General features: G+C 63.7%; 1 protein-coding gene across 1 annotated transcript; it reads right to left on the bottom strand.

Moving 5' to 3' along the window:
- Nucleotides 1–8: 8 nt before the first annotated feature.
- Nucleotides 9–27,009, bottom strand: HCFC1 (host cell factor C1; the record flags this gene model as incomplete). Its single annotated transcript, XM_066340198.1, has 22 exons — nt 26,895–27,009; nt 23,382–23,608; nt 21,545–21,693; nt 20,551–20,711; nt 19,038–19,246; nt 17,981–18,065; nt 17,639–17,745; nt 15,917–16,096; nt 14,802–15,290; nt 12,933–13,093; nt 11,689–11,886; nt 10,384–10,614; nt 9,508–9,612; nt 8,427–8,649; nt 7,565–7,707; nt 6,927–7,065; nt 6,277–6,482; nt 3,729–5,316; nt 3,459–3,640; nt 1,966–2,374; nt 612–1,007; nt 9–127 (listed from the first exon to the last, which is right to left on the bottom strand). Coding segments are annotated over exons 2-22 (5,688 nt in total), but the record flags the coding sequence as incomplete, so codon positions are not given.
- Between the last annotated feature and the right edge of the window lie 595 nt (nt 27,010–27,604).

The following is a 27,604-nucleotide window of genomic DNA, read 5'->3' as shown; positions in this document are numbered from 1 at the left end:
CTCACCACAGGGGTGCTCTCGATGCCGTTGGCCACCTCGGCCAGGGCGGCGGCCGCCTGCAGCTTGGCGGGGCTGGGGGCCACCGTGGGGCCCGGGGGGGCCACGAAGGCGCTCGAGGGGGCCAGGCCTGGATGGGGGGACACAAAAAAACTGAGGAGGGGGCTTAAAAACCCAGCCCTGGAATTCCCAACCCCAATGCCAGATATCTCAAACTGACCCTATGGGTGCTCCCCCCTTGCTGTGGGTGACCCCCCCAAAAGGGGTCTCAAACCCCTCCATGGATCCCAAAGCCCCCCAAAGGGGTCCTGACCCCCAAAAACCCCCACCCCAGGGATCCCAAACCCACTCTCAGGGGTCCCCAACCTCACCACAGGACCCTAAAATTCCCTCACGGGACCCCCCACCCAAAATGGGTACCTTCTCCCCACCCCCACCTCACCACGGGCACCCCGCTGGGGGGGTCCCAACCCCCCCCCCAGGGACCCCCTCCACCCCATAAACACCCCCCCTCCCCAAATGGGCGCCCTCTCCCTTTTTCCCTTGCCATGGGTGCCCTGGTGGGGGTCCCAAAGCTCCCCCCACCCACACCCCAGTGTCCCCATGTCCCTCACCGTCCCCGGGGGAGGGCAGCAGGGTGGCGGGGGTGGCCCCCCCGGGCACTGTCCCCAGGTCCCCCAGGCCGTTGGTGTCACCCGCGGGGTCGTTGAGGCTGTCGGCGGGGGCCAAGGCCTCGGTGGGCAAATGGGGAGGGGGCGCGGCCGCCTGGGGGGGGGTGGGGGCGGCAGGAGGGGGTGGGGCGGGGGCGGGGGGCGCTGGGGGGGCGGCGGGGGGGGTCCCGGCCTCGGCCAGGTGCTGCTGGTGCTGCACCAGCGCCGCCAGTTCCTGCTGAGTCAGCACCAGGGGCAGCGCCCCCCCCGCGCCCCCCGCCCCCTCGGCGACCCCCAGGGCCCCCCCCAGCTCGGTGGGGCCCCCCCCGGGCTCGCCGGGCTCCAGCGGCTCCGAGGTTCCTGTGGGGAGGGACAATGGGGGGGTCAGGGGTGGGGACAGCCCCAAATCCCCCCCCGTGGGGTCATTGGGGGCAGCCCCAAATCCACCTCTGACCCCTCTGTGGGGTCATCCCAAAATCCATCCCCGTGGGGTCATCGGGGTCATGGGGTCACCATTGCCCCCCACTGTGTGACCCCCATAACCATGGGACCACCACTATGGGATGGAGACCCCCATGACCCCACCTAAACCCCCCCGGACCCCCCAAATCCCCCAAGGTATCACCAAATCCCCCCCAAACTGACCCGTGACCCTCTGCTCTGCGGCCTGGATGACCAGAGCTTGGGCTGGGACCACCACCATGGGGCCAGAGCCCCATGACCACCCCCAAATCCCCCCTAGGACCCCCCAAATTCCCCCTAGGACCCCCCAAAACCCCCCAGACTGACCCATGGCAGCCCGCAGCACGGCCTGGATGGCCAGAGCCTGGGTTTGAGGCCATCACCATGGGACCAAGACCCCCAAAACCCCCCAAAATCCTTCCCAAACCCCCCAGGACCCCCGAAACCCCCCAAAATCCTTCCCAAACCCCCCAAAATCCTTCCCAAACCCCCCAGGACCGCTCCCAAACCCCCCCAAACCGACCCATGACGGCCTGCTGCGCTGCCTGCAGCTCGGCCTGGATGGCCAGAGCCTGGGTTTGAGGCCATCACTATGGGACCAACACCCCCAAAACCCCCCAGGACCCCTCCCAAACCCCACCCGGACACCCCTAAACCCCCCAGGACCCCCCTAGGACCCCCCAAACCCCCCCAGACTGACCCATGACGGCCTGCTGCGCCGCCTGCAGCACGGCCTGGATGGCCAGAGCCTGGGCTTGGGGCCATCACCATGGGACCAACACCCCCAAAACACCCCAGGACACCCCCCAAATCCCCCAAGACCCCCTAAAACCCCCCAGGACCCCCCCAGACTGACCCATGACGGCCTGCTGCGCCGCCTGCAGCACGGCCTGGATGGCCAGAGCCTGTGCCTGCGCCTCCTCGCTGGCCGCGGCCGCCGCCGCCGCTTCGGCCGCCGCGGTGACCGCCAGCTCCTCGGGGGTCAGTCCCGGGGGTCCCCCGGTGCCCCCCGCCTCGGCCAGCAGCTCGGGGGGCAGCGCCAGCCCCTCGGGGGGGTTCCCCTCGCCGGCGGCCGGCGGCAGCACCACCACGGCCAGGGGCTCCGGGGACCCGGCGGGCTCGGCCGCAGCGGGGGCCTCGGGGGCGGGAGGGGACGGGGCCGAGGGGGGGTCCTGCGGTGGGTGGGGGTCTCCGGGAGGGGTGGGCGTGGTGGTTGGGGGGGTCTCGGGGGGCGCCGGGGGGGATTCGGTCAGCGATGAGATGGTCTGTGGGGAAAGGGGGGGAAGGGAAAAGGGTTGGTTGGGGAGGGGGAGGCAGAGACCCCTCCCCACAGGGATGGGGACATGGTGGCACCGAAGTCACCTGCGGGGCGTTGGGACGCTGCCACGGTGCTTGGTGTCCCCAAAACCCCCCTCTGTGTCCCCAAACATCTTCCCAATTTCCTCAACCTTCCCCTGCAGTGTCCCCAAACCCTTTCCAGTGTCCCCAAATGCCCTCCCACTGTCCCTAAGCCCTCCAATTATGGTCTCAATGCCCCCTCCCACTGTCCCTAAATCCCTGCCCATGACCCCAAACTTCCTCCCGATGTCCCCAAACCCGTCTCAGTGTCCCCAAACCCCCTCCCAATACCCCCAAACCCACCCACAGTGTCCCCAAACCTGCCCAGTGTCCCCAAACCCCCTCCCAATGTCCCCAACCCCCCTCCCAATGTCCCCAAACCCGCCCACAGTGTCCCCAAACCCGCCCAGTGTCCCCAAACCCCTCCCAATGTCCCCAAACCCACCCACAGTGTCCCCAAACCCGCCCACAGTGTCCCCAAACCCCTCCCAATGTCCCCAAACCCACCCACAGTGTCCCCAAACACCCTCCCAATGTCCCCAAACCCGCCCACAGTGTCCCCAAACCCGCCCACAGTGTCCCCAAACCCGCCCACAGTGTCCCCAACCTCCCTCTCAGTGTCCCTAAACCCACCCAGTGTCCCCAAACCCCTCCCAATGTCCCCAAACCCACCCATAGTGTCCCCAAACCCGCCCACAGTGTCCCCAAACCCCCTCCCAATGTTCCCAAACCCCCTCCCAATGTCCCCAAACCCGCCCACAGTGTCCCCAAACCCCCTCCCAATGTTCCCAAACCCCCTCCCAATGTCCCCAAACCCGCCCACAGTGTCCCCAACCTCCCTCCCAATGTCCCCAACCGCTCTCCCAGTGTCCCCAACCCCCCCACAGTGTCCCCAAACCCCCTCCCAATACCCCCAAACCCACCCATAGTGTCCCCAAACCCGCCCACAGTGTCCCCAAACCCCCTCCCAATTTCCCCAACCCCCCTCCCAGTGTCCCCAAGGCCTCTCACCGGCACGGCCGGCCCCGGCGCTGGCGTGGACTGAGTGACCGTAGTGACCGCCCGGGGCTGGGGGGTCCCGGTGCCACTGCTGGGGCCGGGGCTGGGGGTCCCGGGGGGCACAGGGGGACCCCCGCCCTCGCTCAGGGGGGTCTCCCCCTCCCCCTGCCCGTTGGCAGCCGGCGGGGGAGGGTCTGTGGGGACAACACGGGGGGTCAGTGAGGTGACAACCCCAAAATTCGGGGACGATTTGGGGACAATTGAGGCAGGAAGGGGGGTCACCTTGGCTGGCGCCCATGCTGGCGGTGACCGTGGTGGCCGTGGCCGTTGTCCCCGTCTCATGGGTCTCGCAGGGGGGGTTGGAGCAGGCGCGGGGGGGGCTGGTGGCGGCGGTGGTGGCACAGGGCGGGGGCGGTGTCACCCCCTCGGCGGTGGTGGCCGTGCTGGTGGCCCCGCTCTGGTGGCTCTGGCAGGGCGGGGACCCCGCGGTGGCCGTGCTGGTGGTCCCGCTCTCGGGGGTCTCACGGGAGGGGTTGGCACAAGGCGGGGACCCCCCCGTGGCGGAGGTGGTGGCGGTGGCGGCGGTGGTGGCAGCGCTGGTGGCCGTGGTAGTGTCACCTGGCCGGGACCCCGCGGTGGCCGTGGTGGCCGTGTTGGTGGTCCCGGTCTCGTGGGTCTCGCAGGGGGGGTTGGAGCAGAGCTGCGACGATGTCATTGTCACCGTGTTGGTGGTCCCCGTCTCGTGGGTCTCGCAGGGGGGGTTGGAGCAGGAGGGGACACCCGGCGGTGGTGGCACCGCTGTCCCCGGCTCCGGCGGGGGACGCGAGGTGGCCGTGGTGGTGGTGGCCGTGCTGGTTGTCCCCGTCTCGTGGGTCTCACACGGGGGATTGGAGCAGAGCTGTGACGATGTCATTGTCACCGTGTTGGTTGTCCCCGTCTCGTGGGTCTCACAGGGCGGGTTGGAGCAGAACCGTGTCCCCGTCGTTGTCACCGTGTTGGTTGTCCCCGTCTCATGCGTCTCGCAGGGAGGGTTGGAGCAGAGCTGTGACCCTGTCACTGTCACCGTGTTGGTTGTCCCCGTCTCGTGGGTCTCACAGGGCGGGTTGGCACAGGGTGGCCTTGCTGCTGTCATTGTCACCGTGTTGGTCGTCCCCGTCTCGTGGGTCTCACAGGGCGGGTTGGAGCACAGCTGTGACCCCGCTGGGGTCTCACACGCCGTGGTGGCGGTGGCCACTGTCCCCACGGCCCCGGTGGCCGCTGTCCCCACCTCAGGCTGTCCCCAGGGCGTCGTTTGGCACGGGGTGGCCTCCTGCGTTTGGCACTGGGTGGTGACACCGGCGACGCCGCCACCGCTGCCACCTTCGGGGGGGCACAGCCGCGCCGTCATCGTGGTCCCCGTGGCCACCGTCTGCTGCGTGGGACAGGGCGGGGCCCCCGGTGTCCCCAGGCGCGCCGTCCCCGCCGCCGTGGGCGTGTTGGTGGTCCCCGTCTCGTGGGTCTCGCAGGGGGGGTTGGAGCAGGCCCGCGGGGGCGGTGGCAGCGTCGTCCCCCCGCCCGTGTCCTCGCAGAGCAGCTGCAGCTGCTGCTGTCCCCCTCCTGTCCCCACGTTGGCCACCAGGCTGGTGGTGGCCGTGTTGGTGGTCCCCGTCTCGTGGGTCTCGCAGGGGGGGTTGGAGCACACCAGGGTGACAGTGCCCGGGGTGGCCTCGGTGGCGGGGGCCTCGGCCAAGGTGCCACCGCCGGAGGTGGCCGCGGGGGGACCTTCGGCCGTCGGGGACGCCAGGATGGACACGGGGAGGTCGTGCACGGGCTGGGCCTCCACCCCGCTGGGCGTGGTGATCAGCGTCACCTGTGTGGGCTGGGACACCGGCTGTGTCCCCAAACCGAGTCAGGGGACAGCTCTGGACGGGGAGGTGGCACTGCCACACAGCCCTGCCCAGCCGCCAGGCTGGGATCTCTGTGAGTCCCCCGTTGTGACACCCCAAATTCCTGTGTCCCCCCCTCTCCATACTGTCACCAAGACACTTGGGGCTCCCCCAAATGTCCCCAGTGTCCCCTCACCTCCATGGTGATGGTGGCTGTCCCCTGTCCCCAGTGTCCCCGGTGTCCCCTCACCTGCATGGTGATGGTGGCTGTCCCCTGTCCCCAATGTCCCCAGTGTCCCCTCACCTCCATGGTGATGGTGGGTGTCCCCTGTCCCCAATGTCCCCAGTGTCCCCTCACCTGCATGGTGATGGTGGGTGTCCCCTGTCCCCAGTGTCCCCTCACCTGCATGGTGATGGTGGGTGTCCCCTGTCCCCAATGTCCCCAGTGTTCCCTCACCTCCATGGTGATGGTGGGTGTCCCCAGTGTCCCCTGTCCCCAGTGTCCCCAGTGTCCCCAGTGTTCCCTCACCTCCATGGTGATGGTGGGTGTCCCCAGTGTCCCCTGTCCCCAGTGTCCCCAGTGTCCCCTCACCTGCATGGTGATGGTGGGTGTCCCCTGCCCCCAGTGTCCCCTCACCTGCATGGTGATGGTGGGTGTCCCCAGTGTCCCCAGTGTCCCCTCACCTGCATGGTGATCGTGGGTGTCCCCAGTGTCCCCGGTGTCCCCTCACCTGCATGGTGATCGTGGGTGTCCCCAGTGTCCCCTGTCCCCAGTGTCCCCTCACCTGCATGGTGATGGTGGGTGTCCCCAGTGTCCCCTGTCCCCAGTGTCCCCGGTGTCCCCTCACCTGCATGGTGATGGTGGGTGTCCCCTGCCCCCAGTGTCCCCAGTGTCCCCAGTGTCCCCTCACCTGCATGGTGATGGTGGGTGTCCCCTGTCCCCAGTGTCCCCGGTGTCCCCTCACCTGCATGGTGATGGTGGGTGTCCCCAGGCCGCCCCCGGCCGCGGTGGCCGTGATGGCCGCAGGGTTCAGCACCTGGCTCGAGAGGGTGGCGATTGTCCCCAAGGTGGTGATGGGCGTGGCCAGCGAGGCCGTGGCGCTGTGGCCACCCGCGCCCCCCGCCAGGCTGGTGGACACTGTCCCTGTCACCGTCCCCAGCGTGGTCACACCTGCCGGGGACATGGCGGCAGTGAGTGACCGCCCCAGAGAGTGACCCCGAAGTGACCCCAATGACCGCTCCCTCCCTGTGACACAGTGACCCCCATGGTGACCCTTCCCCGTGACAGTGACCGCCACCAAAGTCACCTCCTGGTGTCCCCTCAATGACCCCAAGATGACCCCTCCACTCACCCAGTGGTGCCCTTGACCACAAGTGACCTGGAGGTGACCCCTGGATGGCCCAATGACCCCCCCAATGACCCCTGCAGTGACCAGCGGTGCCCTTGACCACCAGGGTGGTCTCCCAGTGACCCTGAGGTGACCCTTGACCACAAGTGACTCCCCTAGTGACCACCCCAGTGACCACCCCAGTGACCCAGAGCTGATCACCAAAGTGACCACCGGAGTGACCACCCCGGTGACCCAGAGATGACCCCCAGAGTGACCCTGCTCACCAGTGGTGCCCTTGACCACCAGGGTGGTCACCGTGGGCTTGACGGCTGAGACGGTGACAGGAGTGACCAGCCGGACCCCGCCCATGGGCACCGTCCGCAGGATTGTCCCCGGCTGTCCTGGCGCCCCCTTCAGCACCACCTGAGGGGACACCGCTGTCACCTGGGGACCCTCGGGGTGGGGACCCCCTCGGCTGACCCCCACCTGTGTCCCCAGTGTCACCAAATCCTGGCCTGAACCCATGAAAAGAGTCCCCAGTGTCACCAAATCCCTGTTTGATCCCACCCCAATGTCTCCAACCCCACCCCAGTGTCACCAATGTCCCCAAACCCCTGTTTGACCCTACCCCAATGTCCCCAACCCCTCAGCTGACCCCACCCCAGTGTCCCCAACCCCACCCCAGTGTCACCAATGTCCCTCTGTGTCCCTTCACGGCCCCCACACCTCCAATGTCCCCAGGTCCTCCCTGTCCCCAGCATCACCTCAGTGTCCCCAACCCCTCCCCAGTGCCCGTGTCCCCATGTGAGCCCTCCCCTGTCACCTCCTGACCCCGCTGTGTCCCCCTGTCCCTGAAGTGCCCCATCTCAGGAGTCCCCGGGTGTCCCCAGGGAGGTGTTAGGTGTCCCCAGGTGTCCCTCACCTGTGTCACGCCCTGCTGGCCGTGTCCCCCACCCAGCTTGGGGACAGCTGTGATGATCTTGGCGGGGGTCCCGGTGCCCGAGGTCATCACCTTGGTGGTGATGATGGTGATGGGGGACTTGATCCCGGGGCTGCTGGTGACACCTGGGGGACACGGGGGGGGTCACCGGGGGGACAGGGACACGGGGTGGGGGGTCACAGGGGGGACAGGGACACAGGGTGTCACTCCCTGTCACTCCCTGGTGGCCCCTGAGAGGGTGATGACGGGGTTTAGGGGGGGCTGGGGGAGTTTGGGGGGGTCTCAGGGTGGGTTCAGGTGAATTTGGGGAGGGGTCTCACTCACCTGACAAGGGTGTGATGATGGTGGTGGTCCCAGGGGTGGGTCTCAGGGAGTGAGGAGTTTTGGGGATGAGTTGGGGGTCTCAGAGTGGCTCAGGGGTCTCAGTGAGGCCAGGGATCATTTGGGGGTCTCAGGGTGGGTACAGGTTAATTTGGGGAGGGGTCTCACTCACCGGTGGCCCCCAACTGTGTGATGATGGCCGACATGGGGTTGGTTTGTGTGGGGTCTCAGGGATTTTGGGGATGATTTGGGGGGTCTCAGGGAGGTCAGAGATTTTGGGGATGATTTGGGGGTCTCAGGGCGGGTTCAGGTTAATTTGGGGAGGGGTCTCACTCACCAGTAGCCCCCGACTGTGGGGATGGTTTTGATGGGGTCAGTGGGGAGCTTTGGGGATCTCAGGGATTTTGGGGAGGGTTTGGGGGTCTCAGGGATTTTGGGGATGATTTGAGGGGTCTCAGGGAGGTCAGAGATTTTGGGGATGATTTGGGGGTCTCAGGTTAATTTGGGGAGGGGTCTCACTCACCGGTAGCCCCCGACTGCGTGATGATGGCCGACATGGGGATGGTTTTGATGATGGTGGTGGTCCCGGGCTTGGTGGTGCTGGGGGACACGCTGCTGATGCCCAGGATGGTGGGGGGCTTGGCCGCCCCCGCCCCCGCCTGAGTGCTGGTCAGGATGGTGGTGGGCTTCCCCTCCCCCGACGTCACCAGCTTCAGGATGGTCCCCGCGGGCAGGGGACCCTTGGTCTGGGGGGACAGGGCACTCAGGGGAGTGGGCACTTGGGAGGGGTCACTCGGGGGAGTGGGCATTTGAGGGAATGGTCATTTAGGGGAGTGGTCACTTGATGGAACGGTCATTTAGGGAAGTGGTCACTCAGGGGAGTGGGCATTTGAGGGAATGGTCATTTAGAGGAGGGGTCACTCAGGGGAGTGGGCACTTGGGAGGGGTCACTCAGGGGAGTGGTCACTCAGGGGAGTGGGCATTTAAGGGAATGGTCATTTAGGGGAGTGGTCACTCAGGGAGAAGTGATCATTCAGTCCCACTCAGGGGAGTGGTCACTCAGGGCAGGAGTGGTCACTCGGGGTGGTCAGTGGGGGAGATTTGGGGTGGTCATTGTGGAAATGGGGAGGGGTCAGTGGGAGGCCTGAGGGGGTCCCAGAGGGGTTTTAGGGGGGGATCTCAGGGGGGTCTCAAGGATTTGGGGGGTTTTAAGGTTATTTTGGGGGGATTTGGGGGGGTTTAAGGTATTTTTGGGGTGTCACCTGTATGATCTGGGTGACAAGACTGGTGACGGCTGAGGAGGAATTCTGGGCAGGGACTTGAGGGGTCTCAGTGATTTGGGGAGGGGTCTCAGGGATTTGGGGAGGGGTCTCAGTGACTTGGGGGTAATTTTGGGGTAATTTTGGGGTATTTCTGGCTAATTTTGGGGGGTTTTGGGGTGTCACCTGTATGATCTGGGTGACAAGACTGGTGACGGCTGAGGAGGAATTCTGGGCAGGGTCTCAGGGACTTGAGGGGTCTCAGTGATTTGGGGAGGGGTCTCAGTGATTTGGGGGTAATTTTGGGGTATCTCTGGATAATTTTTGGGGGTTTTGGGGTGTCACCTGTATGATCTGGGTGACGGGGCCACTCGAGGCCTGCCCGGTGACAGCCGAGCTCTGCACCGGCTTCGTCTGCACCACCGACATCACCTTGCCCAGGTTGGAGATCTGGGGGGGCCGGGGGGCGCTCAGAGACCCCCAGGAATCCCCCCCAAAAAACACCCCCCAAAAAGGAACCCCAAATCTTGGCCTTTGAGGGGTTTTTAAGCCCCTGGGACCCCCAAATTTGGAGGGTTTGGAGTTAAAGAACCCCTAAGAACCACCCCAAATCCTGCTTCTCACAGCCCCAAATCCTCCAGGACCCCCCAAATTTCAGTCTCCATGCCCCAGAGCCCCCCAGGACCCCTAAATTGGGGTGTCTATGACACCAGGACCCCCTCAGTCCCCAAAATCGAGGGTCCCAACCCCCTCAGTGTCCCCCCATCTCCAAATCCACGTGTCCATGACCCTAAGACTCCCCAAATCCGTGTCCCCCCATTCCCAAAGCCCCCCCAGGACCCCAAAAATCTGGGTCCCCATGACCCCAAACCCCCCAAATCCGTGTCCCTCCATTCCCAAAGCTCCCCAAATCTGCGTCCCCACCCTCTCAATGTCCCCTCCTGTCCCCAAACTGGGATCCCCCCACCCCCAAAACCCCCCCAAATTGGGATCCCCACACCCCCAGACCCCCCCAAATCTGTGTCCCCACCCTCCCAATGTCCCCTCCTGTCCCCAAACTGGGATCCCCACACCCCCAGACCCCCCAAATCTGTGTCCCCACCCTCCCAATGTCCCCTCCTGTCCCCAAACTGGGATCTCCACACCCCCAGACGCCCCCAAATCTGTGTCCCCACCCTCCCAAATGTCCCCTCCTGTCCCCACACCGCTGTCCCCTCTCACCAGGGCGCTGCCCCCCGGCACAGAGATGGGGCTCTTGACCAGTGTGATGGTCTTGGTGACCCCTCCGACCACGGTGGTGACCACCTGGGCCTGCTGGGCCACCGTCACTGTGCCGGACTTGTGCACGGTGATGATGGGCCTGGTGGCCGCGTTGGTGGCCGCAGGGGACGCCCCGGCCGTGCCCACCTGGGCGGCCGCTGTCTTCAGCATCCGCGTGGCGGGGTTGCTCACCTGGGGGGACACGGTGGGGACAGCCACGGGGTCACCCTGAGTCACCCAGTGTCACCACAGTGACACCCTCATGCTCCCCAGTGACACAATGGGGTCACCTTGAGTCACCCAGTGTCACCCCAGTGACCCCCTCATGCTCCCCAGTGACACAATGGGGTCACCTTCAGTCCCTCAGTGCCACCACAAGGTCACCCAGTGACCCCCTCAAGGCCCCCAGGGCCACCAGAGGGTCACTCTAAATCCTCCAGTGTCACCCCAGTGTCACCCTAGTGACTCCCTCGAGCTCCCCAGTGACACCACGGGGTCACCCTGAGTCCCCCAGTGACCCCTCAAGCCACCCCAGGCCCTGGTGACACCACGGTGACAACACCACCACCACACCAACCCCCTCAGTGCCACCCCAGGCTCTGGTGACACCACGGTGACAATGCCACCACCACACCATGTTCCCCCCAGGGCCTGGTGACACCACGGTGACAATGCCACCACCACACCATGTCCCCCCAGTGCCACCCCAGGGCCTGGTGACACCACGGTGACAATGCCACCACCACACCATGTCCCCCCAGTGCCACCCCAGGCCCTGGTGACACCACGGTGACAATGCCACCACCACACCATGTCCCCTAGGGCCATCCCAGGCCTTGGTGACACTACAGTGACAATGCCACCACCACACCATGTCCCCCACAGTGCCACCCCAGGCCCTGGTGACACTACAGTGACAATGCCACCACCACACCATGTCCCCCACAGTGCCACCCCAGGGCCTGGTGACACCATGGTGACAATGCCACCACCACACCATGTCCCCTAGGGCCACCCCAGGCCCTGGTGACACCACGGTGACAATGCCACCACCACACCATGTTCCCCCCAGGGCCTGGTGACACCACGGTGACAATGCCACCACCACACCATGTCCCCTAGGGCCACCCCAGGCCCCGGTGACACCACGGTGACAACGCCACCACCACACCATGTTCCCCTCAGGCCCTGGTGACACCACGGTGACAACGCCACCACCACACCATGCCCTCCCAGCATCCCCTGACCGCCCCCACTGTCCCCTACCATGACAGGTGACGATGCCACCTTGACGGTGGCGGGCAGGGTGGTGGCCCCGGGGGTGACGGCCACGGTTTTGACGATGGTGGCCCCGGCGGGGACACTGAGCACGGTGGGCGCCGAGGCCGGGGGGATCTTCTGGGTGGCCGCGGCCGCCGCCGCCAGCGCCGCCATGCCACTCATCTGCGGGCTGCTGCCGATCACCTGCGGGGACAGCGCCGAGTCAGGGCACCTGGGGACACCTGGGACAGCTGGGGGAGCACCTGGGGACAGCTGGGGACAGCTGGGGACAGCTGGGGGAGCACCTGGGGACAGCTGGGGACAGCTGGGGGAGCACCTGGGACAGTGCCGAGTAAGGGCACCTGGGGACACCTGGGACAGCTGGGGACAGCTGGGGACAGCTGGGAGAGCACCTAGGGACAGCTGGGGACAGCAGGGGGAGCACCTGGGGACAGGTGGGGACAGCTGTGAGAGCACCTGGGACAGTGCCGAGTAAGGGCACCTGGGGACACCTGGGACAGGTGGGAGAGCACCTGGGGACATCTGGGGACAGCTGAGGGAGCACCTGGGGACAGGTGGGGACAGCTGGGAGAGCACCTGGGGACAGCTGAGGAGAGGGGTGAGTGCACCTAAGACAGGTGGGGACAGGTGAGGGAGCACCTGGGGACAGGTGGGGGCAGCTGGGGACATGGGAGATTGCACCTGGGACAGGTGGGGACAGCCTGGAATAGCTATGGGCACCTGGGGACAGCTGGGGACACACCTGGGGGCACTTGGGGACAGCTGGGACACAGCTAAGGTACACCAGCTCACAGCTGGGGACAGCTAGCTGGGCACCTGAGCACACTTAGGGACAGCCAGGGTGAACCTACGGACACCTGGGGACAGCTAGGGGGACACCTGAGGACACCTGGTCACACCTGGGGACAGCAAGGTGATACCCAGGTCCCACCTGTGTCACACTGGGGACAGCCAGACACTGCCCAGGGCTCACCTGTGCCACCCACAGAGTCCCCAGGCCACACCTGTGTCCCTCAGGTGCCCACTGGGGCTCACCTGTGTCCCACCTGTGCTCCCCAGGTACTCTCTGTCCCCAGGGACCCCCCAGGACCCCTCTGGGCTCCCTCCCTCTGTCCCCAAGCCCTCCCGCAATGTCCCCAATTGTCCCCAAATCCCTTCCAGGATCCCTCCCCGTGCCCCCCACCTGTCCCAGGTGTGTCCCAGGTGTCCCCAGGTGTCCCTGCTCTCACCGTGCCCTGGGGGCTCTGGGTGGGCACCACCATCCTGACGCCGGCGGGCAGCGATGTCACTGTCACCGGGGCCTTGCCGGGCCCGGCCGAGCGCACCGTCACCAGCGGGGGACCCGCGGTGGCCGCAGGGGGACCGGTCACCTTCAGCACCGCAGGGACACCTGGGCAGGGGACAGAGGGCTCAGGGACACCTGGGGACACTCCTTGTGTCACCTTCAGCACTCTGCTGTCCCTCCCAGTGTCCTCCCATCTGATGTCCCCTGTTCCCTCCCAATGTTACCAGCTCTACCCAATGTCTCCCTCACTGTCCCCATTCCCTCCCCAATGTCCCCATTGTCACCATTCCCCCCAATGTCCCCACTGTCCCCAATGTTCCCATTCCCTGCCATGTGCCCAATGTCCCCATTCTCCCTCAAAGTCCCCCACTCCCCACAACGTCCCCATGTCCCCTCCAATGACCCCATTCCCCTCCAATGTCCCCACTGTCCCCAATGTTCCCATTCCCCGCCATGTCCCCTTCAATGTCTCCATTCCCCCTCAAAGTCCCCTATTCCCCACAATGTCCCCATGTCCCCATTCCCCCTCAAAGTCCCCCATTCTCTGTAATGCCCCCATGTCCCCTCAAAGTCCCCCATTCCCCATCATGTCCCCAATGTCCCCATTCCCCATCATGTCCCCAGTGACTCCATTCTCCCTCAAAGTCCCCCATTCCCCAAGTCCCCTCCAATGTCCCCACTGTCCCCATTGTCACCATTCCCCGCCATGTCCTCAACGTCCCCATTCCCCCTCAAAGTCCCCCACTCCCCACAATGTCCCCATGTCCCCTCCAACGTCCCCATCCCCCCTCAAAGTCCCCCATTCCCCCATGTCCCCTCCAATGTCCCCATTCCCCTCCAATGTCCCCATTCCCCTCCAATGTCCCCAAGTCCCCTCCAATGTCCCCAAGTCCCCTCCAACATCTCCACTGTCCCCATTCCCTGCCACGTCCCCAATGTCCCCATTCCCCCCTCAAAGTCCCCCACTCCCCACAATGTCCCCAATGTCCCCTCCAACGTCCCCATTCCCCCTCAAAGTCCCCCATGTCCCCTCCAATGTCCCCATTCCCCTCCAATGTCCCCACCCCCCCCCACATCCCCAGTCCCCCCACTGTCCCCAATGTCCCCATTCCCCCTCAAAGTCCCCCATTCCCTATGCCCCCTCCAATGTCCCCAGTCCCCCCACTGTCCCCTTCTGTCCCCAATGTCACCATTCCCCACCATGTCCCCAATGTCCCCATTCACTCCCACGTCCCCAAGTCCCCTCCAATGTCCCCAGTCCCCCCACTGTCCCCCCCACTGTCCCCAATGTCACCATTCCCCACCATGTCCCCAATGTCCCCATTCACTCCCACGTCCCCAAGTCCCCTCCAATGTCCCCAGTCCCCCCACAGTCCCCCCCACTGTCCCCAATGTCACCATTCCCCACCATGTCCCCAATGTCCCCATTCACTCCCACGTCCCCAAGTCCCCTCCAATGTCCCCAGTCCCCCCACTGTCCCCCCCACTGTCCCCAATGTCACCATTCCCCACCATGTCCCCAATGTCCCCATTCACTCCCACGTCCCCAAGTCCCCTCCAATGTCCCCAGTCCCCCCACTGTCCCCCCCACTGTCCCCAATGTCACCATTCCCCACCATGTCCCCAATGTCCCCATTCACTCCCACGTCCCCAAGTCCCCTCCAATGTCCCCAGTCCCCCCACTGTCCCCTTCTGTCCCCAATGTCACCATTCCCCACCATGTCCCCAATGTCCCCATTCACTCCCACGTCCCTATGCCCCCTCCAATGTCCCCAGTCCCCCCACTGTCCCCCGCTGTCCCCCCCTCACTCACCTGGCGCCCTCCCCGCCGCGGCCGCTCCCGCACCTGCCGCGGGCGCCCCTCCCGCCGCCGGCAGCACCTGCAGGGTGGCCCCGGGGGGCGCGGCCACCGCCCCACCTGTCCCCCCTCCTGCAGCCGCCGCCGTGGCCGCGGCCGCCACCGCGGCGCCGCCCGTCCCCGCCGCCGTCCCCGCCGTCACCCCCGCGGCCACCCCGGGCGGGTTGGGGGGCGCGGCGGGCGGGGGCAGCAGGGTGAGCCCCACGCCCCCCAGCTGGGGCAGGGCGGGGGCGGCGGGGGGCGGCGCGGGGGCGGCGGGCGCGGGGCTCTTGGGGGGGTTGGCGGGCACCGAGGGCACGGGGGGCGGCGCGGGGGCGGCGGGCAGCTCGTACTTCTGCAGCTGCAGCAGGTATGAGTCGGCCGTGGGCACCGCGCCCCAGCTCACCTCCAGCGACGTGGTGTTGGCCCGCACCAGCTGCACCCGGCCCGGCGCCGGGGGGCGCTCTGCGAGGGGGGGAGAGGGGGGTTACACACCTGGGGGACACCTGAGTTATACCTGTCATACCTGGGGGACACATGGCTGACACCCGAGTTATTCTTGTCACACCTGGGGGACACCTGAGATACACCTGTCATACCTGGGGGACACCTGAGATACACCTGTCATACCTGGGGGACATGTGGGTACACCTGGGGGACACCTGAGTTATACCTGTCATACCTGGGGGACACGTAGGTACACCTGGGGGACACCTGAGTTATACCTGTCATACCTGGGGGACATGTAGGTACACCTGGGGGACACCTGAGTTATACTTGTCACACCTGGGGTATAACTGAGACACACCTGTCACGCCTGGGGGACACCTTTCATACCTGCAGGACACCTGGGAGACAGCTGGGGTACACCTGGGTTGTACCTCTGCAATACCCGGGTCACATCCGTGTCACCCACGTACCCCTCACATCACACCTGCATCACCCAGGTACCTCCTCGCAGCCCACCCCACACACCCCACATCTCTGAGCCCCCCCAGACTCACCTGTCCCCAGGTACCCCAGGTCCTTGCAGCCCCCCAGACTCACCTGTCCCCAGGTACCACAGGTCCTTGCAGCCCCCCCAGACTCACCTGTCTCCAGGTACCACAGGTCCTTGCAGCACACCTGGTTGTTCCAGGCCTTGCGGTAGCCGTCGCGGCCGCTCCAGATGTAGAGGCGGGTGGCGATGGCCACGGCGCAGTGTCCGGCCCGCGCCCGGGGGACATTGTCCTCCAGGGTCTCCAGCACCAGGGGCTCCCAGGCCATCGAGTCTGGGGGGGCACGGGGGGCTCAGGGAGGGGGCACGGGGGATTTGGGGGGATCAGGAATGGGTTTTGGGGGTATTTCAGGGATTTGGGGAGGGGTCTGAGGGACTCAGAGTGGGGTTTGGGGAGGGCTCTGGGGGGTCCTCCAGGGTCTCCAGCACCAGGGGCTCCCAGGCCATCGAGTCTGGGGGGGCACGGGGGGGTCACAGAGGGGTCTGGGGGGGATTTGGGGGGCTCAGGGAGGGGTCTAGGGGGCTCAGGGAGGGGTCTAGGGGGATTTGGGGGGATCAGGAATGGGTTTTGGGGGTATTTCAGGGATTTGGGGAGGGGTCTGAGGGACTCAGAGTGGGGTTTGGGGAAATTGGGGAGGGCTCTGGGGGGCTCAGGGAGAGGTCTAGGGGGATTTCATGGGTTTGGGGGGCTCAGGGAGGGGTTGGGGGAATTGGGGAGGGGTCTGGGGGGTCCTCCAGCACCAGGGGCTCCCAGGCCATCGAGTCTGGGGGGGCACGGGGGGGGTCACAGAGGGGTTTGGGGGGATTTGGGGGGCTCAGGGAGGGGTTTCGGGGGCTCAGGGAGGGGGCACGGGGGATTTGGGGGTTCAGGGAGGGGTTTGGGGGGTATTTCAGGGATTTGGGGAGGGGTCTGAGGGACTCAGAGTGGGGTTTGGGGAGGGCTCTGGGGGGTCCTCCAGGGTCTCCAGCACCAGGGGCTCCCAGGCCATCGAGTCTGGGGGGGCACGGGGGGGTCACAGAGCGGTTTGGGGGGGATTTGGGGGGCTCAGGGAGGGGTCTAGGGGGATTTGGGGGTTCAGGGAGGGGTTTGGGGGGTATTTCAGGGATTTGGGGAGGGGTCTGGGGGTCTCAGAGTGGGGTTTGGGGAAATTGGGGAGGGGTTTGGGGGGCTCAGGGAGGGGTCTAGGGGGATTTCATGGGTTTGGGGGGCTCAGGGAGGGAGTTTGGGGGGATTTGGGGGGCTCAGGGAGGGGTTGGGGGAATTGGGGAGGGGTCTGGGGGGTCCTCCAGCACCAGGGGCTCCCAGGCCATCGAGTCTGGGGGGGTCACAGAGGGGTCTGGGGGCTCAGGGAGGGGTTTGGGGAAGGATTTGGGGGGATTTGGGGAGGGATTTAGAGGTTTTAGGGTGTATTTGGGGTGGGTTTGGGGGTCTCAAGCCCCCTCCTCACCCAGGGTGGGATTTGGGGTGTTTTATGGATTTGGGGTGTTTTAGGGTGGGGTTTTTGGGTGGATTTGGGTCAATTTTGGGGGTCCCAAGCCCCCTCCTCACCCAGGTTGGGATTTGGGGTGTTTTATGGATTTGGGGTGTTTTAGGGTAGCGTTTTTGGGTGTATTTGGGGTGGGGTTGGGGGTCCCAAGCCCCCTCCTCACCCAGGTTGAGATTTGGGGTGTTTTAGGGTGGGGTTTTTGGGTGGATTTGGGTCAATTTTGGGGGTCCCAGACCCCCTCTTCACCCAGGTTGGGATTTGGGGTGTTTTAGGGTGGGGTTTTTGGGTGCATTTGGGTCAATTTTGGGGGTCCCAAACCCCCTCCTCACCCAGGTTGAGGCAGGCCAGGGTGTTGGTGCACTTCCACTCCTTCTCGTGCGTCGCCACCTTCACATCATCCATCACCAGGGGCACCCACCCCCCAAAAACGTACATCCTGGGGGCAGGGCAGAGGTCAAGGGGGGTCAGGGGGACACCCCGAGACCCCTCACCCCCCAAAATTTTCCTCTTGGTGGAGAAATCACAAACTAAAATAATAATTACAAATGAAAATAAAACAAAGCACCCCCATTAGGGACCCCAACCCCTCCTCACAGGGACACAAAGGGACCCCCCCAGGACAAAGGGGGGGATTTGGGGGGTTTTTTTTGGGGGGTCGCCCCCAGACTCACTTGTTGCCGATGGTGGTGGCCGAGTGGAGGCTGCGGGGAAGGGGAGCGACCCCACTCAGGCTGGGTTTGTTCCACGTCAGCGTCTCTGAGGGACCCCAAAACACCCCAAAACGTGAGAAAACGGCCCCAAAGTGTGAGAGAACAGCCTCAAAATTCCCCAAGAATGTAAAGGAATGGCCCCAAAATCACTTAAAATGTGAGGAAACAGCCCCAAAATGTGAAAGGAAACCCCCAAAATGTGAAGAAATGTCCCCAAAACAACCAAAAATGTAAGGAAACACACTTAAAACTCTTCAAGATGTGAGGAAGTGTCTTCCTGAACCCCCAATTCTGCCATGTCCCTGTACCCCCAGACTCCAAATCTCCTAAAAACCCCCAAAAAGACCCAAAACCCCCCCAAATTACCAATATCCAGGGTCCACAGATCCCCCAGCCTGCAGCCGCTCATGCCCCCGTAGATGACGATGTCTCTCACTACCCTCCATTCCCCCGAATCCCCCATACCATAAACCCCCTAAAACCCCACAAAACCCCTACAAAACCACCCCAAATTACCAATATCGAGGGTCCAGAGGTCCCCCAGCCTGCAGCCACTCATGCCCCCAGAGATGACAATGTCCCTCACTACCCCAGACCTGACAAATCCCCCAGACCCCAAATCCCCTAAAAACCCACAAAACCCCACAAAACCCCCCAAATTACCAATATCCAGGGTCCAGAGGTCCCCCAGCCTGCAGCCACTCATGCCCCCAGAGATGACAATGTCCCTCAGTGTCCCTCACTACCCTCCATTCCTCTGAGTCCCCCAAACCCCAAATCCCCTAAAAACCCACAAAAACCCCACAAAACCCCCAAAACCACCCCTAAACCCCCAAATTACCAATATCCAGGGTCCAGAGGTCCCCCAGCCTGCAGCTGCTCATGCCCCCGTAGATGACGAGGCGCGAGCGCCGCCCGTCGCGCTCCGTGTACACCTCCCTACCCTCCATTCCCCCGAGTCCCCCATACCATAAACCCCCTAAAACCCCACAAAAACCCCACAAAAACCCCAAATTACCAATATCGAGGGTCCAGAGGTCCCCCAGCCTGCAGCCGCTCATGCCCCCGTAGATGACGAGGCGCGAGCGCCGCCCGTCGCGCTCCGTGTACACCACGGCCGTGTGCGATTCCCGCGGCGGCGGCAGCACCCCGTAAGTGATGGGGATGTCCCAGGCCAGCACCCCCGAGCCTGGGCGCAGCTCCAGCACGTACAGGTCGTTCAGGTACCTGAGGAACGGGGAATGGGGTCAGCAGATCCCAAAAATTAAAAAAAAAAGCCCTAAAAGGGTGGCTGGGAAGGGCCATAAAAGGATCCTTAAATCCCATAAAGTGCACCCAGAATGGTGCCAGTGTCACCTGTGCTCATGGGGACAGGTCGTTCAGGTACCTGGGCAGTGGGGAATGGGGTCAGGAAATCCCAAAAAGTTAAAAAAAAATAGTCCTAAAAGGGTGGTTGGGGAGTGCCATAAAAGGATCCTTAAATCCCATAAAGTGCACCCAGAATGGTGCCAGTGTCACCTGTAATCATGGGGACAGGTCATTCAAGTACCTGGGCAGTGGGGAATGGGGTCAGCAGATCCCAAAAAAACCCCCAAAGCCCTAAAAGGGTGGCTGGGGAGTGTTATAAAAGGGTTTTTAAATCCAGGAAAATGCACCCAGAATGGTGCCAGTGTTGGGGACATGGGACAGCCCTAAAAACGTCCTTAAATCCCATAAAGTGCACCCAGAATGGTGCCAGTGTCACCTGTGCTCATGGGGACAGGTCGTTCAGGTACCTGGGCAGTGGGGAATGGGGTCAGGAAATCCCAAAAAACACCCCTAATAGTTAGGGACAGAAAAATGCTCATAAAGGGTTTTTAGATGCTATAAAATGCAGCTGGAATGGTGCCAGTGTCACCTGTGCCCCCACGTACAGGTGGCTCAGGTATCTGGGATGGGGGGGGTCAGAATGTTAGGACCCTAAAAAGAGGCCCTAAAAAAGTGTTTGGGGACACGAGAGTGCCCTAAAAGGGTGGCTAGGGACATGTGACACCCCTAAAAGGGTGAATAAGAATATAAATCCCTCCTAAAAAGATCTTTAAACCCCCTAAAATACACCCAGGACAGTGCCAGTGTCACCTGTGTCCCCCTAAAGATGACCCCAATGTTTTGGGGTCGCACCTGTGTCCCCAAAAGGTCCCTCCTAAAGATGGGGACTGTCCCCAAGTCCACCTTCCACCCCAATTCCCAGAGTTTTGGGGTGCCCCCTCATAAGCCTCTGTGCCCCCCAAATGGTCCCTTGTGTGCCCCCAAACCAGTCCCCAGTGCTGGGGGGTGACCCCAAATCCCCCTCCCACCCCAATTATGGAGGTTTTGGGGTACCCCCAGAGTTTTGGGGTGCCCCCTCTGAAGTCCCTGAGCCCCCTTTAAAGATGATCCCAATATTTTGGGGTCACCCCCATGCCCCCCAAAGCCCCCAAAACAGCCCCTTGTGCTCCCACCCCGATCTCTGGGGTTTTGGGGTGCTGCCCGGGTTTTGGGGTGTCCCATACCGGGGGATGTTGTTTTTGGGGTCCTCGCTGTCGTTGGCCAGCCCCCCGAACAGGTAACACTTGTTGCCCACCAGGGAGAAGCTGTGGCCCAGCCGGGGGCAAGGGGGGGGCCCGTTTTTGGGGGTCTTCGCCTTCAGCCGCTTCCACTCCCACCTGGAGGCCTGCAATGGGGAGGGGGACGTGGGATTTGGGGAGGGGTCTGACACTGGGGGGCACCCAAAGGGATGGGGGACCCCAAAATTGGGGGGGGGCAGGGGTCCAGGGGGGGATCCAAAGGGGTTCTCAGGTGTTTGGGAAGGGGTCAGGGGGTGTCACCCATTGTTTTGGGGGGGGTTCCAGGGGGTCACCCACGGTTTGGGGAGTCCTGGGGGGGTCCCAAAGTTTTTGGGGGGCTTCCTGGGGAGGGGTCTGGAGTGTTTGTGGGGGTCCCCAGGAGTTTGGGGGGGGGGGTCCCAAGATGCAGGGTGGGCTTCTGGAATGTTTGGGGAGGGTCCCAAGGGCGTCACCTATCGTTTTATTGGGGGTTCCCAGAGGGCCCCAGGTGTTTGTGGGTGCCTCCAGGGAGTCTTTCAGTGCCCACAAGTGTTTGTGGGTGCCCCCAGGTAGTCTCTGGGTGTCCCCAGGCTGCTCAGGGGTGTCCCCAGGGAGCCTTTGGGTGCCCCCAGGGAGGTTTTGGGTGTCCCCAGGCTGCTCAGGGGTGTCCCCAGGGAGGTTTTGGGTGTCCCCAAGGATGTTTTGGGTGTCCCCAGGTGCTCAGTGGTGCCCCCAGGGAGGTTTTGGGTGCCCCCAGGGAGGTTTTGGGTGTCCCTAGGGATGTTTTGGGTGCCCCCAGGGATGTTTTAGGTGCCCCCAGGTGCTCAGGGGTGTCCCCAGGCTGCTCAGGGGTGCCCCCAGGGAGCCTTTGGGTGCCCCCAGGCTGCTCAGGGGGGTCCCCAGGGATGTTTTGGGTGCCCCTGGGAGTTTTTGGGTGTCCCCAGGTGCTCAGGGGGGGTACCTGCAGCTCGTAGAGGTCGTTGCTGTACTTGCCGTACTCCACCATGCCCCCGAACACCAAGAGCCGTGTCCCGTCACACACAAAGCCGTAGGCAGCACAGCCCGGGGGGATGTCACCCCGCACGGCCGGGATGAACCACTGGTTGGTGGCTGTTGGGGACACAGAGGGGACAGTGACACACCCAGGATAACCCCCCAAAGCCCCGGGATGAACCACTGGTTGGTGGCTGTTGGGGACAGAATGGGGACAGTGACACACACAGAATAACCCCCCAAAGCCCCAGGATGAACCACTGGTTGGTGGCTGTTGGGGACACAGAGGGGACAGTGACACACGCAGGATAACCCCCCAAAGCCCCGGGATGAACCACTGGTTGGTGGCTGTTGGGGACAGAATGGGGACAGTGACACACCCAGGATAACCCCCCAAAGCCCCAGGATGAACCACTGGTTGGTGGCTGTTGGGGACACAGAGGGGACAGGGACACACCCAGGATAACCCCCCAAAGCCCCGGGATGAACCACTGGTTGGTGGCTGTTGGGGACACATAAAAGGGGACATGGGGACATCTCCACACTCCTGGCATGTACCACTGCTTGGTGGCTGGAGGGGACAGGCTGGTGACCCATCACTGTGGGGACCCCTCCAGTGGCCCCCCAGCCCCCTTAGAACCCCCCCCCAGTGGTACAAGTACCCCACTTGTCCCCAGCCCTGTGTGACCCCGTGTCCCCCCTGCAGGACACTCCCACACCCCCCTGTGCCCCTCCCAGTGCCATCAATGTGCCACTTGTCCCCAATCCCATCTCTGTGAGGACCCCCTGGACCCCACCCTGTGCTCTTCCAGCCCCACCTGTGCCCTCTCCATGACACAAATGTGCCACTTGTCCCCTGTAGGGGACAGTCCCACTCCCTGTAGGACCCCCCCACACCCCCACCTGCAGCTCCCCCCCATCCCACCCCTGTGGGAACGCCCCCAGTGATACAAATGTGCCCCTTGTCCCTAACCCCACCCTTGTGCGGACCCCCCCCAGCTCCCCCAGGTGCCCCCCAGCCCCACCTGTGTTAGACACCTGCATCCCCTTTTTAATCCCACCCCTGTAGGGACCACCTGTATCCCCCAGAGGACCCCCCCCGGGCCCCCATTGTCCCTGATCCCACCCCATGAGACCCCCCTGTGCCCCCCAGTGATACAAAATGTCCCCATTGTCCCTGATCCCACCCCGTGAGGCCCCCCCGGTGCCCCCCAGTGACACAAAATGTCCCTGATCCCACCCCTGTGGCCCCCCGGGTGCCCCCCAGTGATACAAAATGTCCCCAATCCCACCTCTGTGGCCCCCCCGGTGCCCCCCAGTGATACAAAATGTCCCCAATCCCACCCCTGTGGCCCCCCCGGTGGCCCCCAGTGATACCAAATGTCCCCAATCCCACCCCTGTGGCCCCCCCCCGGTGCCCCCCAGTGATACAAAATGTCCCCAATCCCACCCCTGTGGCCCCCCCAGTGCCCCCCAATGATACCAAATGTCCCCAATCCTACCCCTGTGGCCCCCCCGGTGCCCCCCAATGATACAAAATGTCCCCAATCCCACCCCTGTGGCCCCCCCAGTGCCCCCCAGTGATACAAAATGTCCCCATTGTCCCTGATCCCACCCCTGTGGCCCCCCGGGTGCCCCCCAGTGATACAAAATGTCCCCAATCCCACCCCTGTGGCCCCCCGGGTGGCCCCCAGTGATACAAAATGTCCCCAATCCTACCCCTGTGCCCCCTCCGGTGCCCCCCAGTGACACAAAATGTCCCCAATCCCACCCCTGTGGCCCCCCAGTTCCCCCCCCAGCCCCACCTGTGTTGTAGACGTGCAGCTCGTCCACGATGCCCTCGTTGCCCCCGCCGAAGACCACGATGAGCTCCTTGATGGCCACGGCTCGGTGGCCGTGCCGGGGCCGGGGCACGGGCCCAGCCCAGCCCACCACCCGCTTCCAGCGCGGCTGCAGCGCGGGGGCGCCCGGGGGGGCCCGCGGCGGGGACCCCCCCCCGCCCAGGCCTGCCATGCGTCCCCCGCTGCCTGTCCTGGGGGGACACGGGGGGTCAGACACGGGGCATAGCCCAAAAAATACCAAAAATTCCCAAAATGACCTGATATCCCCCACACTGCCTGTCCTGGGGGGGCACGGGGGGTCAGACACGGGGGAGACCCCAAAAAGTACCCAAGATGATTGGATATCCCCCATACTGCCTGTCCTGGGGGGACACGGGGGGTCAGACACGGGGGATACCCCAAAAATTACCAAAATTCCCAAAATTACCTGATATCCCCCATACTGCCTGTCCTGGGGGGACACGGGGGTCAGACACGGGGCATAGCCCAAAAATTACCAAAATTACCTGATATACCCCATACTGCCCATCCTGGGGGGTCAGACACGGGGGATAGCCCAAAAATTACCAAAAATTCCCAAAATGACCTGATATCCCCCACACTGCCTGTCCTGGGGGGACACGGGGGGTCAGACACGGGGGAGACCCCAAAAAGTACCCAAGATGATTGGATATCCCCCATACTGCCTGTCCTGGGGGGACACGGGGGGTCAGACACGGGGGATACCCCAAAAATTACCAAAATTCCCAAAATGACCTGATACCCCCCATTCTACCTGTCCTGGGGGGACACGGGGGGTCAGACACGGGGCATAGCCCAAAAAATACCAAAAATTCCCAAAATGACCTGATATCCCCCACACTGCCTGTCCTGGGGGGGCACGGGGGGTCAGACACGGGGGAGACCCCAAAAAGTACCCAAGATGATTGGATATCCCCCATACTGCCTGTCCTGGGGGGACACGGGGGGTCAGACACGGGGGATACCCCAAAAATTACCAAAATTCCCAAAATTACCTGATATCCCCCATACTGCCTGTCCTGGGGGGACACGGGGGTCAGACACGGGGCATAGCCCAAAAATTACCAAAATTACCTGATATACCCCATACTGCCCATCCTGGGGGGTCAGACACGGGGGATAGCCCAAAAATTACCAAAAATTCCCAAAATGACCTGATATCCCCCACACTGCCTGTCCTGGGGGGACACGGGGGTCAGACACGGGGGATACCCCCAAAATTACCAGAATTCCAAAAATGACCTGATATCCCCCACACTGCCTGTCCTGGGGGGACACAGGGGGTCAGACACGGGGGATAGCCCAAAATTACCAAAATGATCCGACACCTCCATACTGCCTGTCCTGGGGAGACACGGGGGGTCAGACACGGGGGATACCCCCAAAATTACCAAAATTACCTGATATCCCCCACACTGCCCATCCTGGGGGGTCAGACATTGGGGATAGCCCAAAAATTACCAAAATTCCCAAAATTACCTGATACCCCCACACTGCCTGTCCTGGGGGGACACGGGGGGTGAGACACGGGGGATACCCCAAAAATTACCAAAATTCCCAAAATGACCTGATATCCCCCACACTGCCCGTCCTGGGGGGACACGGGGGGTCAGACACGGGGGATACCCCCAAAATTACCAGAATTCCAAAAATGACCTGATATCCCCCACACTGCCTGTCCTGGGGGGACACAGGGGATACCCCAAAAATTACCAAAATTCCCAAAATGACCTGATACCCCCCATTCTACCTGTCCTGGGGGGGACACGGGGGGTCAGACATGGGGGATAGCCCAAAAAGTACCAAAATGACCTGATATCCCCCATACTGCCTGTCCTGGGGGGTCAGACACCGGGGATACCCCCAAAATTACCTGATATCCCTCACACTGCCTGTCCTGGGGGGGAACATGGGGGATACCCCAAAAATTCCCAAAATGACTGGATATCCCCCACACTGCCCGTCCTGGGGGGACACGGGGGGTCAGACACGGGGGATACCCCAAAAATTACCAAAATTCCCAAAATGACTGGATACCCCCCACACTGCCTGTCCTGGGGGGGACACGGGGGGTCAGACACGGGGGATACCCCAAAAATTACCAAAATGGTGACACCCCCACACTGCCTGTCCTGGGGGGACACGGGGGGTCAGACACGGGGGATACCCCAAAAATTACCAAAATTACCTGATATCCCCCACACTGCCTGTCCTGGGGGGGACACAGGGGGTCAGACACGGGGGATACCCCAAAAATTCCCAAAATGACCTGATATCCCCCATACTGCCCATCCTGGGGGGTCAGACATGGGGGATACCCCAAAAAATACCCCAAAATGACCCGACATTCCTCCCTCACCTGTCCTGAGGTGAGGACATGCCAAAAACCCCTAAACTACCCAAAATGACTTGACCCCCCCCACTTCTGTCCATCCTGGGGGTGACATGGGGGGGGTCAGACATGGGGAAAACCCCAAAATTACCTGACACCCCCCTGCCATTGCCTGTCCTTGGGGCAGGGGACACCCCAAAAATGACCTGTGCCCCCTCCACAGCCTGTGCTGGGGTGGGGGGACTCACTGGAGGTCAGGGGGTCCCAAATCCCTGACCTGAGGCCCCCTCACTCGACCCTCCTGGGAGGATTGGGGGCGTTTGGATGCGGAGGACACCCCCAAATTCCCCCCACATTGACACTGACCCCCCCAGAGGGAGAATAGGGGGGTTTGGACATGGTGACTCCCCTTCCTTGTCCCCCCACTCTAAAACAACAAGGGGGTCCCCAATCTCCAGGGTCACCTCCAACCACTCCCCCCGCCTCAAAATCCCACCCAGAACGTTTAATTACACCCCCCCCCACCCCCACACCGCAATTACCCCGAAGGAGTTAATTACCCCCCCCACGGCGGGGGGTGTGACAACCGGGGAGGAGTCAACTCGAGGGGGAGGGGGGCATTTATTCCTCCCCGTTAATTACTTTCTCCATTATGTCGCCTCTTAATTAATCCCCCCCTCACATCGCGACCCCTCCCCAATATCCAATTCCCCCTCACTCCATTATTTGCTTTATCTCCCCCCATTCAAATTCCCCCTCGGGCCGTGCCCCCCCCGCCCCGCGCTGTCAAACCGCTCCTCACAAATCGTCCCCTCAGCCTGTGCCCAAACCCCCTCCCCAAATTCCCTCCCTCAGCTCTATCTCCCCCCACCTCAAACTGCCCCCCTCAGGAAGTGCCCCCCCATCTCAATTCTTGTCCCCCCTCAGGTTAATGTCCCCTCACCCCAAATCCCCCCTCAGGCCGTGTCCCCCCCCCCCCCAAATGCCCAACCCCCCCCTCGGCCCTGCCCCTCCCCTCACGCCCCCTCCCCCCCCCTCAGGCCCCTGCGCGCCGCCATCTTGTCTCTGCCCGGGCGGAAAATGGCGGCCGCCTCCTCCCCCCCACCACCGCCCCCCCCGCTCACCGCGGCCCCGCGGCCGCCTCCCCCTCCCGGCCCGCGGCCGCTCCCCGATTCCCGGCGGCGGCTCCGGGGGTCGCGCGGCTGCGGCGGCTCCCGGCTCGAAGCTGAAGCTGCGGGCGGAGCGCGGCGGCGGCGGCCCCTCACGCCGCCCTGGGAGCCGCCATCTTGCGCCTGTGTCCGGCGGCCGCGGCGGGTGGGCGGGAAGCGACGGGAGTGGGCGGTGCCAACGCGGACACGCCCCCTCCGGACCCGGGCGGCGCCATCTTGGCCCGGGACGGGGGGCGACATTGTGGGGAAGGAGGGACGGGAGGAAGCGGCGGCATTTTGAGGGGGGGACCGGGAGGAGTTTCGCCGTCATCCCGGGGGCTACCGGGCCGGGCCCAGTAGCGGCGGGGCAGGGGCAAGCGGCCGAGGGGCGCGGGGGAGACTGTACGGAGCCGCCAGAAGGGGCGCGGCCATGGCGCCAACGGAGGGGGTGTGGTCACGGAAGGGCGTGGCCACGCCCACTCCAACCGCTTCTTAAAGGATCCGCCCCCCAGCCCGCCTTTTACGCGGTTTTCCCCATTTTTCGCCCCACCCCCCGAGCGCCGCCATCTCCCGGTGTTGCCTCCTCCCAGCCTTCCCGCGGCCCCGTAATCGCTCCCCGACATTCTCGGCTTCATCCCCCCGCACACACCGAATCCCCCGTGGCTTGGCTGCCGGCGGCGCGGCCC

Source organism: Sylvia atricapilla, unplaced genomic scaffold (assembly GCF_009819655.1).
Source record: "Sylvia atricapilla isolate bSylAtr1 unplaced genomic scaffold, bSylAtr1.pri scaffold_137_arrow_ctg1, whole genome shotgun sequence".
NCBI classification, from domain to species: domain Eukaryota; kingdom Metazoa; phylum Chordata; class Aves; order Passeriformes; family Sylviidae; genus Sylvia; species Sylvia atricapilla.
This window is presented reverse-complemented; position numbering and strand designations above follow the sequence as displayed.